This window comes from Ahaetulla prasina, chromosome 2 (genome assembly GCF_028640845.1).
Source record: "Ahaetulla prasina isolate Xishuangbanna chromosome 2, ASM2864084v1, whole genome shotgun sequence".
NCBI lineage: Eukaryota > Metazoa > Chordata > Lepidosauria > Squamata > Colubridae > Ahaetulla > Ahaetulla prasina.
Genome location: NC_080540.1, coordinates 251,839,230 through 251,857,066, shown reverse-complemented (window position 1 = coordinate 251,857,066; position 17,837 = coordinate 251,839,230). Strand labels below are relative to the sequence as shown.

At 37.8% G+C, this 17,837-nt stretch overlaps 1 protein-coding gene across 3 annotated transcripts in view; it reads left to right on the top strand.

The window, feature by feature from the left end:
* The first annotated feature begins 5,997 nt into the window (after positions 1–5,997).
* YTHDC2 (YTH N6-methyladenosine RNA binding protein C2) overlaps positions 5,998–17,837 on the top strand; it is a 43,700-nt gene continuing 31,860 nt past the window's right edge. Inside the window, exons 1-7 of one of the 3 annotated variants that reach the window (XM_058166251.1) lie at positions 5,998–6,375; positions 8,052–8,142; positions 9,301–9,497; positions 10,851–11,050; positions 11,224–11,390; positions 13,314–13,416; positions 14,994–15,150. In XM_058166251.1, coding sequence (XP_058022234.1) covers positions 6,153–6,375; positions 8,052–8,142; positions 9,301–9,497; positions 10,851–11,050; positions 11,224–11,390; positions 13,314–13,416; positions 14,994–15,150 — 1,138 coding nt within the window. In that variant the 5' untranslated portion in view covers positions 5,998–6,152. Of the gene's footprint in view, positions 6,376–8,051; positions 8,143–9,300; positions 9,498–10,850; positions 11,051–11,223; positions 11,391–13,313; positions 13,417–14,993; positions 15,151–17,837 lie in introns of those variants that run through there. The other 2 variants (XM_058166249.1, XM_058166252.1) reach the window with 2 other exon arrangements.

Genomic DNA, 17,837 nt, shown 5'->3' with positions numbered 1-17,837 from the left:
TGGGCAGAGCCTCCCGCCACTGGCCCTACCGGCTCACGCGAGCTGGATAGATCTGACTGGATTTTACTGCTGCTGGAAACGACTAGCACGCATGTGCGGGGGAACTTTTACCTTTGCCTTTAAATACCCATTTGATGTAACATTCTGTTTTGCACAATAGCTAACCAAGTTATACACAAATCGGTAAGGAGCAACCCCTTTAATTTAAACAAAATAATGTCCTTATAGTCGTGCTCCCATTACTGGAATTGGGAAATATGTATGATTTTAGTGAGATTATCATATATCTGGATTTTTTCAAATATATCCACTTTTTGCCACAATCACACTCTTTTCACCAGATACATTTCACCACCAGATCTCATGGAGAATTCCTTTGCCCATTCATCAACTATATTATTTTGACTATATTTTGTTACTTGATTTTAAAGGATAAGGAATTGAATATTCACAATTGGTGAACATTCAAAGCTGGGCAAAGACTCTTCTGATCATGGCTTCTAACTGCCGATCGAGCAATGCTGATAATCCAGGCAGGGGAAATCCATGGTTAGCACAGTGGGCATAAACTTGAGTAAACCCAACCTCACTCCAAAGCAAGGAAGTTGAAATATAGTTTAGGAGGAGACTACCAACAATTTAGCAATGTATAAGGAATTAAAAGAAGGAGTGGCAGCCTCAGTATGCTTTATATTTGTGCATATTGTGTCATGAAATGTTAGGGTGCTAAAAAGAGATATAAAACAATAGCTATGATTTCTGTGGAAAGTCCCAGGCCTTTCCGTCAATTGTTATCAATTTCACCTGAGTTGTTGGGATCCTCTATAGTAGGTGTCTTGCAGGGTAGCTTAATTTGGAGGTACAAATTAATTCAGAGATCCAAGTCCCAAATTATATTGCATTTTATTTATTTAATTAATTTTGTCATAACAATATACACAAGCATCACATAAAGGATTATATAATATATAAACATATATATGAGGAGAAACAAGGAAGTATAGGCATATATAGGAAAAGAAACAATAGGACAGGAATGGTAGGCACGTTTGTGCTCTTATGCACGCCCCTTATAGTCCTCTTAGGAATGGGGTGAGGTCAACAGTGGATAGGTTTTGGTTAAAGCTTTTGGGGTTATGGGAAGAGACCACAGAGTCAGGTAAAGTATTCCAAACACTGATGATTCTGTTACAGAAGTCGTATTTTCTGCAATCCAAATTGGAGTGGTTGACATTAAGTTTAAATCTTGTATTATTGCAGTTGAAACTGAAGTAGTCTTTAATAGGAAGTACATTACAATTGATGATTCTATGAGCTAAACCCAGGTCCTGTTGAAGTCGACGGAGTTCCAAGTTTTCTAAGCCTAGGATTTCCAGTCTGGTGGGATAAGGTATTTTGTTGGTTATGGAGGAGTGGAGAACTCTTCTCGTAAAATACCTCTGGACACGCTCAACTGTATTGATGTCAGAAATGTGGTATGGATTCCAGACAGGCGAGCTGTAATCAAGAATTGGCCTAGCAAATGTTTTATATGCTCTGGTCAGTAGTGGGTATTTTTGGAAAAGAAGCTACGTAAGATTAGATTAACAACTCTTAGAGCCTTTTTTGCTATGTAGTTGCAGTGGGCTTTGGCACTTAGATAATTAGATATGAAAACTCCAAGGTCTTTGACAGGGTGGGGGTCATCTGTAAGGCAATGTCCATCAAGCATGTACTTATTGATTGGGTTCTTTTTTCCAACATGTAAGACTGAACATTTGCTAGTTGAAATTTGTAGTTGCCAAATTTTGGACCAAGCGGTTAGATGATCAAGGTCTTTTTGAATGGTAGATGTATTGTCGGTGGTGTTAAACAGTTTGACATCGTCAGCAAAGAGAACACAGTTACTTGAGATATGGTCACAAAGATCATTTATGTATAGTTTAAAGAGAGTTGGTCCAAGAACGCTGCCTTGAGGAACGCCACTCTTGACAGGAACAGGATTTGATAGAGTCAAGGTTCCAGAAAAACCTCTTCTGCATAAAAAAACCTCAGAAGCCATTGTCTTTCAGAGTTCTTTACTAGCATGAGGAAACTGGCACACGATGAGTGAAATTCCAAAACTGAACTTCCGGATTCTTTTCCCAGTTATACAAACCCCAAGAGTCCCACCCCCCTGACCCCTTTGCTGGTCACATGGTCCCACGTTCTCCCAGTTCATTCGAATATCTTCTCGCCACTCTTCCTGCAGATGTGAACACCATCCGACCTTGACCGCTTGAAGAATGTTACCATACCCCTCAACCCCCCTTCTTCCCCTCAGGGGAAAAATGTGGCAGCGTCTGGAACCCTAAAGTCTAGTATGGTTTCCAGGCCTGACACATTACCAATTTTAACTACTTGTTGTCTGTTAGACAGAAAAGCAGATATCCAATTGTGTAGGGGTCCTGAAATGCCATAGGATTTTACTTTTAGGAGAAGTTTATCATGCACTACTGAGTCAAAAGCTTTGCAGAAGTCTATGTAGATTGCATCAATTGTTTTGCCTAGATCAAGATTTGTAGTCCATAAGTTTTTACAGTGGAGAAGTTGTAAGTTGCATGATAATTTTTTTCTGAAGCCAAATTGTTTATTAGAGAGTAGGTTGTGTATTTCTAAGTGGAATGTAATGGATTGGTTGATGATAGATTCCATTACTTTGCAAATTGTAAAGAACAAATTGCTTAAATTGTATATATGAGTGATTAGGACAAGCAAGTTGAGTACCAGAGAGAGATATTCTCAATTAAAAAGCTCCTGGAATTAAAAATTTAAATAAATAGCATAATAATATAGGAAACATATAATATATATAAAATAAAAAATGAAATGGATTATAAAATTTTATATCATACTTGACAACCCAAGTCCTGCTGGGCCATCATTTCAGAAATTTCCTTAACTAAACAGAGAAACAAAATTACCACAAATGGGCAATAAAACAGTGAGATAAGGAGCAATTTCTAACTTCCCCACTGAGTTTCCTTGTACAGGTAGCATTGGAAATCTTCCTCCCTCCCTCCCTCCCTCCCATTCCTGACAACTTTCCCATTGAGTTTGCTTATGGGCGGCTTGCAAGAAAAAAGGTCAGTGGAGAAACCAGCACTATAGCAAGTCCAAGACCAGCAGGGGTATAAATGGCTGCTACTGGGTAGGAGTGAGGGTGCACAGAGATGCAGGTCAGAAACAGTACATGGGTACATGTAAGAGGTGCTATTGGAAGGGATGGGTGTGTGGCTGTGTACCAGAGATGTGACATGGGTTGTGGAGGACATGTGGATGGGTAGCATAATTCGGGCAGAGTATCTGGGATCCACAGAAAATGCTATGCAGGTCAGGAAGGCTATGTCTATGACACAGGTTAAGAACAGTGCATGGGGTCCAGAGGTGCTATTCAGCAGGTTCTGGAGAACTGGTAGCGAAAATTTTGAGTAGTTCAGAGAACCAGCAAATACCACCTTTGGCTGGCCCCGCAGTGGGATGGGAATGAAGATTTTGCAATATACTTCCCCCAGGAGTGGGGAGGGAATGGGGATTTTGCAGTATCCTTCCCCTGCCATGCCCACAAAGCCACGCCCACAGAACCGGTAGTAAAAAAAAATTGAATTCCACCACTGATGGGGTCACGGGTATGCACAAAGGGTGCTGTGCAGATCAAGTAGGATGCGCAGTGTGGTAATGTGAGTTAATAAGAATGGAAGGATGCAGGGAATAGCATGCAGTCAGAGATGGCATGCAGTAGGAGATTGCCTGGATTTGTGAAAGATGCCTGGAAATGTTTGGGAGTTTTGCTATGCAGATTGGGAATGAGGAATAGGAGGTGGTGCAGGTCAGGAAGGTGTGTGGGAATGCCTTAAAGTGCCAAATAGGCCAGGGAAAGTGTTCATGGAGAAATGTAGATCTGGGAGATGAGGTGCAGGGGGTTAGAAAAGTGCTGGGTGGATCAAGGCCGGCATATAAGATAAGGCATATCAGAGAAGGCATGTGGGGGGCAACACAGGTTGTGGGAGCATGTAGATGCCTGGGCTGGGAAGGATGCATGGGGATTTTTTTCTGTTTCTTCCTCTTTCCCTTCCTCTCCCTTTCCAGCAGGCAAGTGGCTGGTACTGATTCAAGAAGGGAGTGAGGGATTGCAAGAGTGGCTGATAAACTGTCACAGAACATTAAAAATGAAGATGGTGTGACTGAGCTGCAGCCCAGCAGCAGCCTCTAGCACTGAAGCAGCCACAATGTTCCAAAATTTCATTCCTTTAGTAATCATTAGTTGTGTATCTGTACCCATTTAAGGTATCTTGGTTCAAAAATTGTTGTCGTATCATCATATTACCCATTTAAAGACGACAACAAGAGTTTTAGTAGCATATAGACCTGATACTTGAATTTATAGCAATAACATTTCCAAACATTGTAGTATTCTTCTGGTAGACTGTAAACTCAAAACTAGATTAACTGTTTGGTCATGACCATGGTGGGTAAGAATGGAAAGAAAATGTATTTTGTCTTTATCCAGACCCCTTCTCCTCACCTATCTTGAATGGAATCTCCATTCAAGGATGGACACAGGTTTAATAGTCTTCCATAACATTAGACCTGCAAACAAAACAATGCAGTAGTGTTGGAAGAAACTTCCATCTGGGTTCAGTTCCAAGTGGGGAAAAAGACACTGAAAACACGGAGACTGCTTGGAAAGATGGTTTAATGGAGGACAGGATCACTTGGTTTGAGTTCCTGAACAGAAAAGGGGCAAGATGCTGAGTGCGCCTTGGTTTTATGCTTTCTCTGAGCTTTGAACTTCCTGAGGCACAGGAAGAGTGCCCTGATTGGTTGTCAGATTCCCAGGGGGTGGGGGTCTTAGCTAGCCTTGCTGGCTGCTGTAATCTTCCCAGGTGCCATGTGGTGAGTTTCTGTTGCTAGATGGGTCCTATTGTGTTGCAGATGATGGTCCATTGACAAAGGTGGGGGGGGGGGGAGGCAAGAAGCTGCAGGGAGCTGCTTTGTCCTTAAAACATGTTTCTCCATTTCTCATCCAGGGAAATAGAATATTCTGCCCTTTTTAATGTTTTCTAAAATATATCATTCTTCTAGGAGAGGGGTGGGTGCTAACTTCCTACACTAGTCAGTACAAGAAAAAATAAAAATGCTGTTTCTCCAGAAAGCTTCCATGTTTAGCTGGATAGTAGGATCTCTTTTTTTTTAATTGAAGCACGAATATCAGGTGATGAAATTCAGAACTTGCCATTAAATATGAGGCTGAGCTCAAATAGGATTTTGTCTTAAAGTTAAATCAAGGGCTTCTTCCTCAGAACGACAGAAAACCCTACCAAAACGCCAAATTTTGATTTGGTTTAGCATGCTTTGTGAAGGCAGCCACTATGATTTATTATTTAGCAGAAGTTATGTTTTATTACCAAACAACATATTAGGACAACGCTGGAAGTATGCCGGATGTCCTCATCTGATCCACAAAAACGTATATGAAAATAAATTTATCCATCTCCAGGATGCCGGAAAACGATGCGTTGTTGTTCTATTTATTTAACATGCTCAGAAGGCGGTCTCTTTCGGAAGATTTCTGGGTTAGCATAACACGCTAATCATATTTTAAAAATCACCCTAATCACACAACACCCTGGAATAGGGGTCTGCAAACTTGCTCTTTTAAGACTTGTGGATTTCAACTCCCAGACTCCTAAGGAGTTCCTGCTTAGAGTTCCAAGTCTTAAAAGAGCCAAGTTTGCAGACCTCTGCCCTGGAATCGTATTTTAATTTAGCCTGCTCGCAGTATCAGTGTCTGTCCACTAGGCCAAAATGTGGCGACCCATAAAACAGCCACCCTCAGTAAGTCAAATCGGGCTTGACTCGCAATATCGTCGCACCTGATTTTGGGGCGGAGGAAAGCGACCGCCCCTCATCCGCGCCAGCTTATAAAAGCGCCTTCTTCTCTTTCTACCTTCCCTTTCCCGCCTGGAAGGCTCTGACGTCACCCGCAGCCGAAGACTCCGCCCCTTGCGTTGCTCCTTTCAGTTTCCCGACGGAGTTTTGGGCTGTCTCGGGCCTGCCGCGGCCCGACTCGGCTCCCTCTGGCGGCATCGAGCGTCCCGAGCAGAGCTTGAGCTCCAGAACAGCCCTAGGAGATGTCCCGGCCGAATAGCGTGTCGCCTCGGCCCTCGGGGAGCGGTCCACGGCCCTCTGGGACCGGGTCCACAAGCGGAGGCCCCTCTACCGCCTCCACCGCCTCGTCGTCCTCCTGCTCCGGCGGTGGTCGCGCTAAAGGACTGAAGGACATTCGTATTGACGAAGAAGTGAAAATCGCTGTGAATATCTCTCTGGAGCGGTTTCGGTATGGAGACCAACGAGGTAACGACTCCCTACTCCCGAGGCGACCCACAATTGATGGGGTCGTCCCTTCCTTGAAACAGGGTATTCCCCCCCCACCCCCCCGACAGGCTGTTAAAACCACTGTTAAAGGTTTGCAAATTAAGTGATCCTCTGGATTGACCTGCAAGCGCGCTCTCAGCTATCCGACAAACACAATGGGAGTTGTGATTCAACACAACTGGAGGATATCCCTCATGGAATAACCAGTTGCTGATGAACAACTGCTTGTATTGTTTTTCTTACCCTTGGGGTCAAAAGTGATATATGTTTGTTATGTAAAGGAGGCCAACCTTGCCCCCCCCCTTCATTAGTTACTCTGGCTAGGAAAGTACAAATGTCTTGGTTGCTAATTGTAGTTGCTGCAGCAGAGATAATGTAGCAGCATCAAGACAGCATTTATTAAGGACTGTCCATATTCAATCTTTTTTTTAATCTATTAGATACCTAGGATCTTTCATTCTTTTGCAACTCACAAGGCAGTTTCCCCCCACCCCATTAAATACAGATTCTTTAATGAGGAGTTGTCCATACTGATCATTTCAGACATTCAGAAATAAAAGATTTTTCTAGAGTTTTATATCCGGTATACTAAGGGAAGATTAAATATGAGTTGAATCATTTGGCTTTAATATTTGTGTGTGTGTATGTGTGTGTGTACAGCAAGACCAAGCTGCAGATAAGGCATGTTTTCAATTGTTCTGTTTCAAATACCTTGGGAAGGTAACAAGCATGGTGGTCATAATAAATCCAGGAAGTTTATTAGGCCCTGGGCACCAAGCATTTCTTGGATGAAGAAATTATTCAAGTTAAAGAATTTATATACTTATTTGGTATAATATTTATCATATATTCATTTGTCCATTTATTTAAATGCTGTAGGAAGTTAGCACCCACCCCTCTCCTAGAAGAATGAAATATTTTAAAAAATATAAAAAGGAAGAATATTATATTTCCCTGGATGAGAAATGGAGAAACATGTTTTAAGGACAAAGCAGCTCCCTGCAGCTTCTTGCCTCCCCTCCTTCCTTTGTCAATGGGCCAGAGGCAGAAACTCATTCTCTCCACCTTTGTCAATGGACCATCATCTGCAACACAATAGGACCCCTTCAGCAACAGAAACTCACCACATGGCACCTGGGAAGATTACATCAGCCAGCAAGGCTAGCTAAGACCCCTACCCCCTGGGGGTCTGACAACCAATCAGGACACTCTTCCTGTGCCCCAGGAAGTTCAAAGCTCAGAGAAAGCATAAAACCAAGGCAGGCTCAATATCTCGCCCTTTTCTGTTCAGGAACTCAAAACGTGAACCTGTCCACCATTAAACCATCTTTCCAAACAGTCTCCATGTTTCCAGTGTCTTTTTCCCCACTTGGAACTGAACCCAGATGGACATTTCTTTCAACAATGCCATGTAAAATAAAATGTTTTCATATTTAGCAGTCAATAGTTTATTTTCTCCCCAGTGTATTACTAATCAAATTTGTTAATTGACATGTGATATAACTCTGTGTGTTCTGTTCTGAAATAAGCTCCATAGAATTCAATGGAATCTTCCCAGATGAAACTTCTTTCTCATCTTTGAGAAATATTTGTTCCTGCTTATGAATGAAAATAATCCAATGAGTGAATATTCCTGTTGTAATTTTCTCCTGCAGAAATGGATTTTCCTTCGTCATTGACCAGCACTGAGAGAGCTTTTATTCATCGACTAAGTCAATCTCTTGGTTTGATTTCTAAAAGCAAAGGGTAAGCTGGTATCTTATAAAATAAGCAGCTTCCATGTATTGTGAGTCAACATGGATCGTTCAGAATTAATGTTTCTGATACAACTGTAGTTTTTAGCTTCTGAAGTATTTTAATGATGTTGAGTTCTTCATGGGTTTGGTGTGCTTCTATTTTAAATACTGCTACATATAGTTACTGTATTGCTGTCAAGGGCTTGTTCATAATTCCATGTTTAGATAGAATTGATAGCCAGATAACATTGGCTATCAATTTATCCCGTGTTGTTGCAATAAATACATTCATTTAGATTTTATATTTTTTATGTTAAAAATATTTAGAAAATGACTATTCTTAGGTCAAGAAGGGTACATAAATTCTGTAGATGTTAGAAGTAAAATGCATTGAAATGGGCTGGACTTTATTCTAAATAAATATTTTAAGAATTAACTAGGCTTTCTGATCATTGACTATGTAAAAATTCTTACTATATTTTATTGGAATCTATCAGATGCTAAGATTGTTTGAATAATCACAATGAAGTTTCTTTAGTTACAAATAATTGTGATACTTATTCATGATCTCAGTAGATGGCAGCATCTGACTGAGTTTGGAACATACCTAGGATCACCCTGGTTAGTGTTGAAATGGAAGATCACCAAGCACTGAAGACTAACTGGGAAGTTAAAAACATCCCAGAAGTCAGCAGTGGAAAACCTTATATCAAGAAGACTGCATAGATGTATCAATCAATCACCAAGATTCAACTTCATTTAAAAGATACTTTACTTTTACTCTTATATGATTGTCATTAATAATATCTTAAATGATCCTAAAAAGTTATTAATGCTTTAAAAAGTATGTGTTTCAATAGTCATTTCATCTTACAATTGAAGCCTTGTCCTAGAAACAAACCCAATTCTACATGTTTTAAATCCTATTCATTGAAATGTATACTGAGCATTTAAAATACAGTAGGGATTTGGTACACTCAACTCTGTGTTTGATTGCATTTCAGAGTAGCTGATCCATTCATTGATAATTCAGAAATAACGCAGAGAACAAATTAAACAGAAATCTAGCATATTTTAATATTCTTTGAGATAATTATTTAATGTCCAGATTAATGTGAATGTTAAGGATCATTCTGGCGATAAATACAACAATGCATCCATTTTACAGGAAAGGAGCGAACAGATATCTAACTGTGAAGAAAAAAGACGGATCCGAATTAGCACACACAGTGATGACTTGTAATTTGATTCCAAACACAAAGCATGCTATTAGAAGCTTAGTTCAGAGATTTCCTGTTACCAATAAAGAACGCACAGAACTTCAACCAAAGACAGAGAGAGGAAATGTATTTGCTGTTGAAGCTGGTAGGTTGAATGTCCTGTGAAAAACTACAGTAAATTATGGGAGGAAAATATGTTGCTGAAAGACATGCTTAAAAAAATGTTACCATTTCAGTCTGAGATTTTTATAAATGTGATGATTGCTATCCTAATGAGTGTGAGTTCAACCCTTTGTTGATGGTGCTAATTTATCATTTCCCCAATACTGCTTTGTTGTTGTTTTGAAGACTTTTCTAATTCTTCCCTAAAAAAAGAAAGGATAATTTTGGTGGAATGCTTCTCATTCCCTTTAATGAGTTCCAAGCAGAACTCTGGATTCATACCCATATTTTCAGTAGCAAGTAACAAGAAGAATCACAGGAATAACTTCATTAAGAATGGAGCTGAGTGGCTCAGTGGCTAAGACGCTGAGCTTGTCAGCCAGAAGGTTGGCAGTTTGGTGGTTCGAATCCCTAGTATAGGTCTCCTGTGTGAGCAGGGGGTTGGACTAGATGACCTCCAAGGTCCCTTCCAACTCTTAGTGAACAGCAGGTTGAATTTGACATTGTTTAAGTGGGATTTCAGTACAGATTCCACGTGGACCAGCCTGCTCTTTGATTCCTCAAAAACATTTTTGATTTTCCCTTTTTCCCTATTGTAGTTCAGAGACCATTTTAAAGTATTTTTGTACCCAAAAAATGAACTTATATTCTACTTCTGCCTTATGGTAGGCCTGATTTTAGCTGTTTTAATCTCATAATCGATACAATATTTTTAAAAAGGTTAAATCTCCCCTCTGTTCTAAGAAGTCTTAAATAGGCAAATTTTTAGCAGACTAGGTAGTTTGATGGCCACACAGAAGTGATGAAAGTAATAATAATAACAACAGAGTTGGAAGGGACCTTGGAGGCCTTCTAGTCCAACCCCCTGCCCAGGCAGGAAACCCTACACCATCTCAGACAGATGGTTATCCAACATTTTCTTAAAAATTTCTAGTGTTGGAGCATTTACAACTTCTGTAGGCAAGTTGTTCCATTTACTAATTGTTCTAAAAGTAGTCCTAAAGCTTTCACCTGGAAGCTGTAAGACAGGTAGTATTAGTTCTGGATGTTATTGTGTAATCATTAAGCTATTTACTTTGATTTGCCTGGTTTTCAGAATGAAAATGTAAAGAATATGGAATGTGTGTCTATTGTCAGGCTGAGCAATTCCTCTTTATTCACAGTTATGTTCCACCGGAATTTTATTTATCAAAGATACTATCACAATACAGACTAAGTAATAGTTTGGTCCTGTTTTGCTGTGTGATATTCAATTTCTAAAACAAAATTGTTTATTTATTGCATGTTAGAATAGATAGATTTTCAGCTTATCATAATCCTTATTTTTTCCCCCTAGAGAATAGAGAAATGAGCAAAACAAGTGGGCGTCTTAACAGTGGCATCCCTCAGATCCCAGTGAAACGGGGAGAATCAGAATTTGATTCATTTCGGCAATCTCTACCAGTTTATGAAAAGCAAGATGAAATTGTTAGAATTATTAAAGAAAATAAAGTAATTTTGATTGTGGGGGAAACTGGATCTGGAAAAACTACTCAGGTATGCTATATATATAAGAAAAATAAAAAATATGGAACAGCTGTCCTAATAGATAAGTAAATAGTTTTAATATTTCAAAATCATCCAGTTTCAGATGGTAATATGTGATATGGGATTTGTATGTCTAGTTAACCGATTTTTTTTCTAACAATAACACCTATTTTTATGTTCAGATACCTCAATTTCTACTTGATGACTGTTACAAAAATGGCATACCGTGTCGCATATTTTGCACTCAACCAAGACGATTAGCGGCGATTGCTGTGGCTGAAAGAGTTGCTGCTGAAAGAAGAGAGAAGATTGGTCAGACTATTGGTTATCAGATCCGATTAGAAAGCAGGTCTCACCACATGTGTTTTGTACTGTTGGATTTCAGTATTTTAGAAGACTTGCAGATTACAGATTGTATAAGTAACAAGGTTTAGAGATAATCTTACCCCTTGCTTGGCATGTTATATTTTTTTCTTTTTGATCCTACACCTCTGTATCCCTCTTCTTTTGGTATAGGAAGATTGGTGTGCAGGTAGTCCTTGACGTGACCATAAATAAACCTAGAATTTCTGTCATATATCATGACAGTCATAAATCAAGGCATCTGCATTACAAATTTTATGACCTTTTTATGACAGTCATTAAATGAAACCATTGTCCACAATGGGTGTTTTTTGCTGGAAACCAGAAGTAAACGGCATGGGAAACTGCAAATGACCATAAATGTGGTCTGGTTGCCAAGACCAAAAATGTGGTCTGGTTGCCATGACCATGGTGGAGAGGCGACTGTCAGAACTTTGAATCTGGATTGTTGTCAGATGGGAAAGATCAGAATAGTATGACATTCTAATTAAATTGATTTTATTACTAGTTATATCTATACATAGGAATTACTAAATTAACGGTTAGCACTATCTTGGTATTAGGTAAGTATCAATAGAATTCCAGGGAGTTTGAACTTAGTCCATTTGTTGCAATGTAGAGAACCTAGGCCGATTCCATTTTTGACTCTGTCCCAAGATTCTGTCACTTCTACAGTCATCAGTACATTTTTGAGGTGGTCCATTGTAACTTTGAACAGTCACTAAATGACTACGAATGAAGGCAAATATATGTGTCCCAGTATAATGTTGCAGGATCCAATCTGGGTCGGTCACTGAGACCAGAGGTTTTGTCTTCTGAACTTTCAGACTTGTGCTGGAGCCCATCTTTGTATTGAAGGTGGGATCTAGCACGAGTCCGAAAGCTCGGAAGACAAAACCTCTGATCCTGGTAACCAACCCATTTTGGAGCCTGTAACTAAGTGACCAGTTATAAGTCAAGGAGTACTTGTAATAGGCTTGTTTGACTATTAATACTGTGTTGCATTATAGTGATAAATACTAATAGCATATATACTGTTTCCAAATGAACATTTCATCATCTCCCAAGTCTATTTTTTGATACTTCTGTCTTCCAGTGTTAGTCAGCAGTACATAACAAAGTGCTATGGGATGCTTTTCACAGAAAGTTTTGCCTCATAGATTTTTTAAAAAAACGTTCCCAATGATTCATTGGTTTACATTTGCAAGGTTTTAAAAATGTAGTCCAACATTTGTTTTAATGCTGGTAGTGAATTCCCTTTCCCTTCTCACTGTCCAATAATCTACTCTTTTTTGTGATTCCTCACACTAGTATTCTTGATTATGTTAATCAAGCTTGGAAATTGTGAAACTAACTGTAGTTAAGATATTTAAAAATATTTCTTACATGTTGCTTCTATGTGTAATGCTGACATTGATTTGTTGAGGAACCAGTCTGTATCCTTCATTGAATGAACATGAACTGTTTCATATTTTAAGCACCACCTTCTAGCCTTAGATTTTGTGTAGGTAAGTTTAGAAAAAAACATTTCCACTTGCTAGTATTTGCCTATGTTACTGATAAATTTTGATAGAGGAACTACATGTAATATACCCTTTCTCTACTATTTTTGCTTAAACAGGGTTTTCTATAATCCAATCTTTTCTTTGTGATAAATCTACACTTTAAAACAAGTCATTTGGTCTTTCAGAATAATATTGCTCCATTGCAGTACAGCTTGTTCAAAATTTAGTGTTGAAGTGATTGATAACATTGTGATTAGAAACCTTTATTTCTAGCAACTTCATGTCTATGTAATTGTGCTTAAATGTTTTTATTTATTCATTAAACAATTTTTATAGCTACCCATCTCACACATTGGTGTTTTGGAGAGACTTATAAAATCTAAAAAATAACTTTATATTAACAGGGTTTCTCCAAAAACGCTCTTAACATTTTGCACAAATGGTGTATTACTCCGTACACTTATGGCGGGGGATAGCGCATTGTCTACTGTAACTCATGTTATTGTGGTAAGTTTGGCCAATTCAGAAATGGCATCCTTGTTAATGTGCAAGCTTTTTAATACAAAATTTTATTTATTTTAAAATAAATATTAAAAAATATTTTTAAATAAAAATTTAAAGTAAAAATGTTAACATATAAACAAACTTTTTATTAGCATATTAGTGGTATTATTTATTTAAACAATTTCTAAGGATGTCTTTTTCCCTGTAACTTTTGTATTGTGTTATTGATGATATATTACTTTGAGGGACTTGCTCCTGGACTCCAATAGATGAATAGGTTTTGATTCATTTTTTAAACTTCTATAGATGCATTGAATAGAATTTCATTATTATAGTTTTTAAAACTACAGTAGGTTCTAAAGTTTGAACAACTATACCTACATTCATTTTCCAGTGTTTGTAAGCTTGAATTGTGAAATAATATATTGATAAATTTAAAATTTAATTAAAATTATTTTAAATTATTTTGAAATTCTGATCATTTTGACTTTAAAGTGGTTTGATAAAAACATTTATCTTCTAATGTGAACATTCTTGGTACCTGTGGGTACCAAATTATGAAAGCATATCATTTCTTCAGCAATTTCTATATATAATCAGAATGGGAGATTTAAGGAGCAGTTTTCAAATGAACCATGCAGAATTTGGGATTCTGTTTGGTTTTTTTAAAACTGCCTTTTATTTGACAGCTTGAATACTTTGAAGCAAAATACTACATAAAATCCCAACACTGAAAGCAGGATGAATTATATGTTGATTTTTGGGACTATTAATATTAGATGGGACAATGGCTAGGTAATTCTGAGAGTAAGCCCACGCATTAAGAGCGTGCACAAGGTAGGGAAAATTAATGTCGACCAATAGAAATGAAAACCAGTATTTGTAGACCAATGCAGTAAAAACATAACAAAGCATAGCTTCAGTATAGTAACCTTGGTCATTATGATACATACTAATAAAGACAAAAAAACCCATGACCACCATTTCTATTTTCATCTTTTCCACGTCAGGAGTTTCAAAATCTTATGGCCAATGGTTTCATTGGAATTTTAAGAACTACGGCTGCCATAGAGCAAATATGGATGATAATCATAGTGATTATACTATCTGTTCAATCATATTTGATACTCAATGATTCTATGGACCAGCATTCTCCATATTTTTTTATTCTGTGCACCTTCAGTTATTTTATTTTTTGGCTGATGTTGGCTTTTATAGTGTCTAGCCATTGTGTTTTTAACAGCCTTTTTCCTTTTGCTGCTGACCATTCTAAGACTCTTTGTCTTTTCTAGTGAGTTTCATCATATGATATGGGTGAAATAAGTAAGGTGGAATTTTTGTGGATTTTATCTTTCAGCCATATGGTAAAGGTCTTATATGACCTATTACATGCTTGTTTATCACCTTTTCGGTCCAAGGAGCCTTATTAAATATATATCTAAATAATGAGATATGTATAATTGAGATGTTTGCAAGAGGTGAACAACTTCAGTTAACATGACAACAAGAAACAAATTATAATGTAATGTAACAAAATGCTTAGGTTTTATTATAAAAATTATGGCTTGTTTATGTTGCAGGATGAAGTCCATGAAAGAGATCGATTCAGTGATTTTTTGTTAACAAAATTAAGGGATATGCTACAAAAACATTCAACATTGAAACTCATACTTTCTAGTGCTGCTCTTGATGTGAATCTCTTTCTCAGATATTTTGGAGGCTGTCCAGTGATATATAGTAAGTTCAAGTATTTTTTAAAAATCCCAATGTTAAATACAGTTCAAGAAAATATGTATTACTCTATGAGAGAGTGCCAGGTGAGTGAGTGAGTGAGGATCTCATATTTTGGACACATGCTGTAAGTTAACCCATTTGACAGATCTTGGTTCAAAAATTATTGCCCTATGATGCACCATTTTGTTGAGTCAAAGTTTTCCCACAAACAATGAAAAATTTAGTAGTAGATTATTTGACATAACATGTTTTTGAAAAAAAGAGGGGAATTCAGAATCCCTCAGCTGTGATATAACATTTTTGTTCAATTCTGAGTATGTAATCATTACCTATGCAGAAGTAAATACTATTTGAATTTAAACTTTAAAAACATTACTTCTAGTATGTTTTAGATGGAGCTTGATTTAATTGGGCAAACATTTATCCTAAAAAAAAATTTCAGTTGTTAAATAGCAGTCTTCAGGTAATGAAACAGCTTTTGCATTTGAGTTCCACAAGAAAGAATGCTAGGATTTTGAGAAGAGAACTCAGATACAGACACACACACACACATGCACACACGTTTGTGATGCCTTAAGAAATAAAATAAGTAAACACAGTTCTGCCATCATAACCAGCAATGTTTGTGGCATTGATTTTGTGCCTTAAAACATGGCATATATTTATAGCAAATGCATACTTGTGGAACAGTTCTAGCATTGGAACCTGCTTCCTCCATCAATTCTACTGTAATTCTGCCTTCTTTGTTTGGTTAAGTTTTCATCTTAAGTTCTTTCTCAAGAACTGAAGTATGGCCAGTGTTTGCTCAGTATTGGCCATACTTCAGTTCTTGAGAAAGAATTTAGATGAAGAATTACCAAACAAAGAAACAAGGCAGAATTACAGCAGAATTGAGGGAGGAAGCAATTTGCCATAAAGAAAAAAAAAAGCTAAATTCCAGTGAACAACAGTGACACAGAGGAACAAGAAACTGGACATTCTGCAGACATTCTGGAATTTATCAACAGCTTTCAGGTCATCGGAATATAAATAGCTAAACAGGGGAATAACATTACTTAACAGGATAGAAAAGTTTGTGTCTGCTTGAATAGCAGGAGACTCATAACTGCTATTGTCTGCTGGCCAAACTTACTGGTTTATTAAGAATTAGTTTTCATTTTCCAAGAATATGGACTAGGGCAAGGGTGTTGAATTGGATGCGGCTGGCCCACGGGATGCTTAGATCTGGTCTGCGGGACTGCCCTGGAAACCACAAAGGACTGGCCCACGGTGCCTCTGTCAGCGAAAACGGGCTCCCAATCTGTTTTCAGCATGGGGCCCTCCCGAGCTCCATTTTTGCTGGCAGGGGGTTGTAGATTGGAAGCCTGTTTTTGCTGAAAGAGCATTCGGATCATCACGGGCCCATGACATAAATGATGTCAAGCTGGCCACGCCCAACTACCCTGGCCACACCCACCTGCCCTGGCCTCCTGAATTCAAACACAACCCTGATGCAGCCCTCAATGAAATCGAGTTTGACACCCCTGCACTAGGAGTGTGCTGAAATAACTGCCAAGATTTTCCAAGTTTACTAATTTCTTATTCATTAATATATGTGACAAATGTTATTACCTAGAATAATTGCAATTACCTCACCTCAGAATTTTAAATTTTTGGAAGGAAAAATATGAAGAGTTTGTAGTTCTGTAGCTGGTATCATTCCAGTCTATGAAAGATTGGGTAGAGAAAAAATATTGCAAATGAAGTGACTGGCTATGGAAAATGTGCCAACAGAATATTTATTAATGATTGATTGATTGATTGATTGTACTATGATTTGCATTATTTGTGTGCTGGCATAAGAAGGTTGTACGACTGGACTCAGAGTCTCAGAAATCAGGTCCAGATTTATGCAATTAAACTAATCTGCAGCTGAGCAGATTTATGTAATTAAACTGGAGCCTATTAAAATTAAGTGAAGATCAATAGGATACTTAAATAAAGCATGTTATCATTACCTATATATTAATGCTTAACTCATTGAGAATGAGCGAAGCAAACAGTACAGAAAGGCATATTAACAAATGTGGCAATAGGGACTATTTACTAAAGTTTATCTCTGTGGACTAATAGCTAACTAATCAAATCAGTATAATAAGCATCACCCTTTGACTTAAATCAGATATTAATATTTTCATTGAAATTGGCTTCACTTGGTCATTTTATTGTGCTTCATGGACATGCAAAAAAGCTGGAAGATTTTGGGCTTAAATCCATGCAACAATCGGAAGATTTTAAAGATTAATACACAAATAAAAACCAGGACTTTTTCTTTTGGTACTGTTGGACTAATGGTTGGAAAAAACTAATGAAATTTCATTTTTATATAGGTAATCCTCGATTGACAACCACAATTGAGCCCAAAATTTATGTTGCTAACTGAGACACTTGTTAAGTGACATTTTTGCCCCATTTTACAACCTTTCTTGGTACAGTTAAGTGAATCACTGTAGTTAAATTAGTAACAGTGTTGTTAAGTGAATCTAGCCTCCCAGATTCTTGTTCAAAGGTGTCAAAAGATGATGACATGTCCCCAGGACACTGCAACCGTTATAAATATGAGTCAGTTGCCAAGGGTCTGATTTTTAATCACATGACTACAGGGGTGCTGCAACACGCTAAGTATGAAAAATGGTTGGAAGCCACTTTTT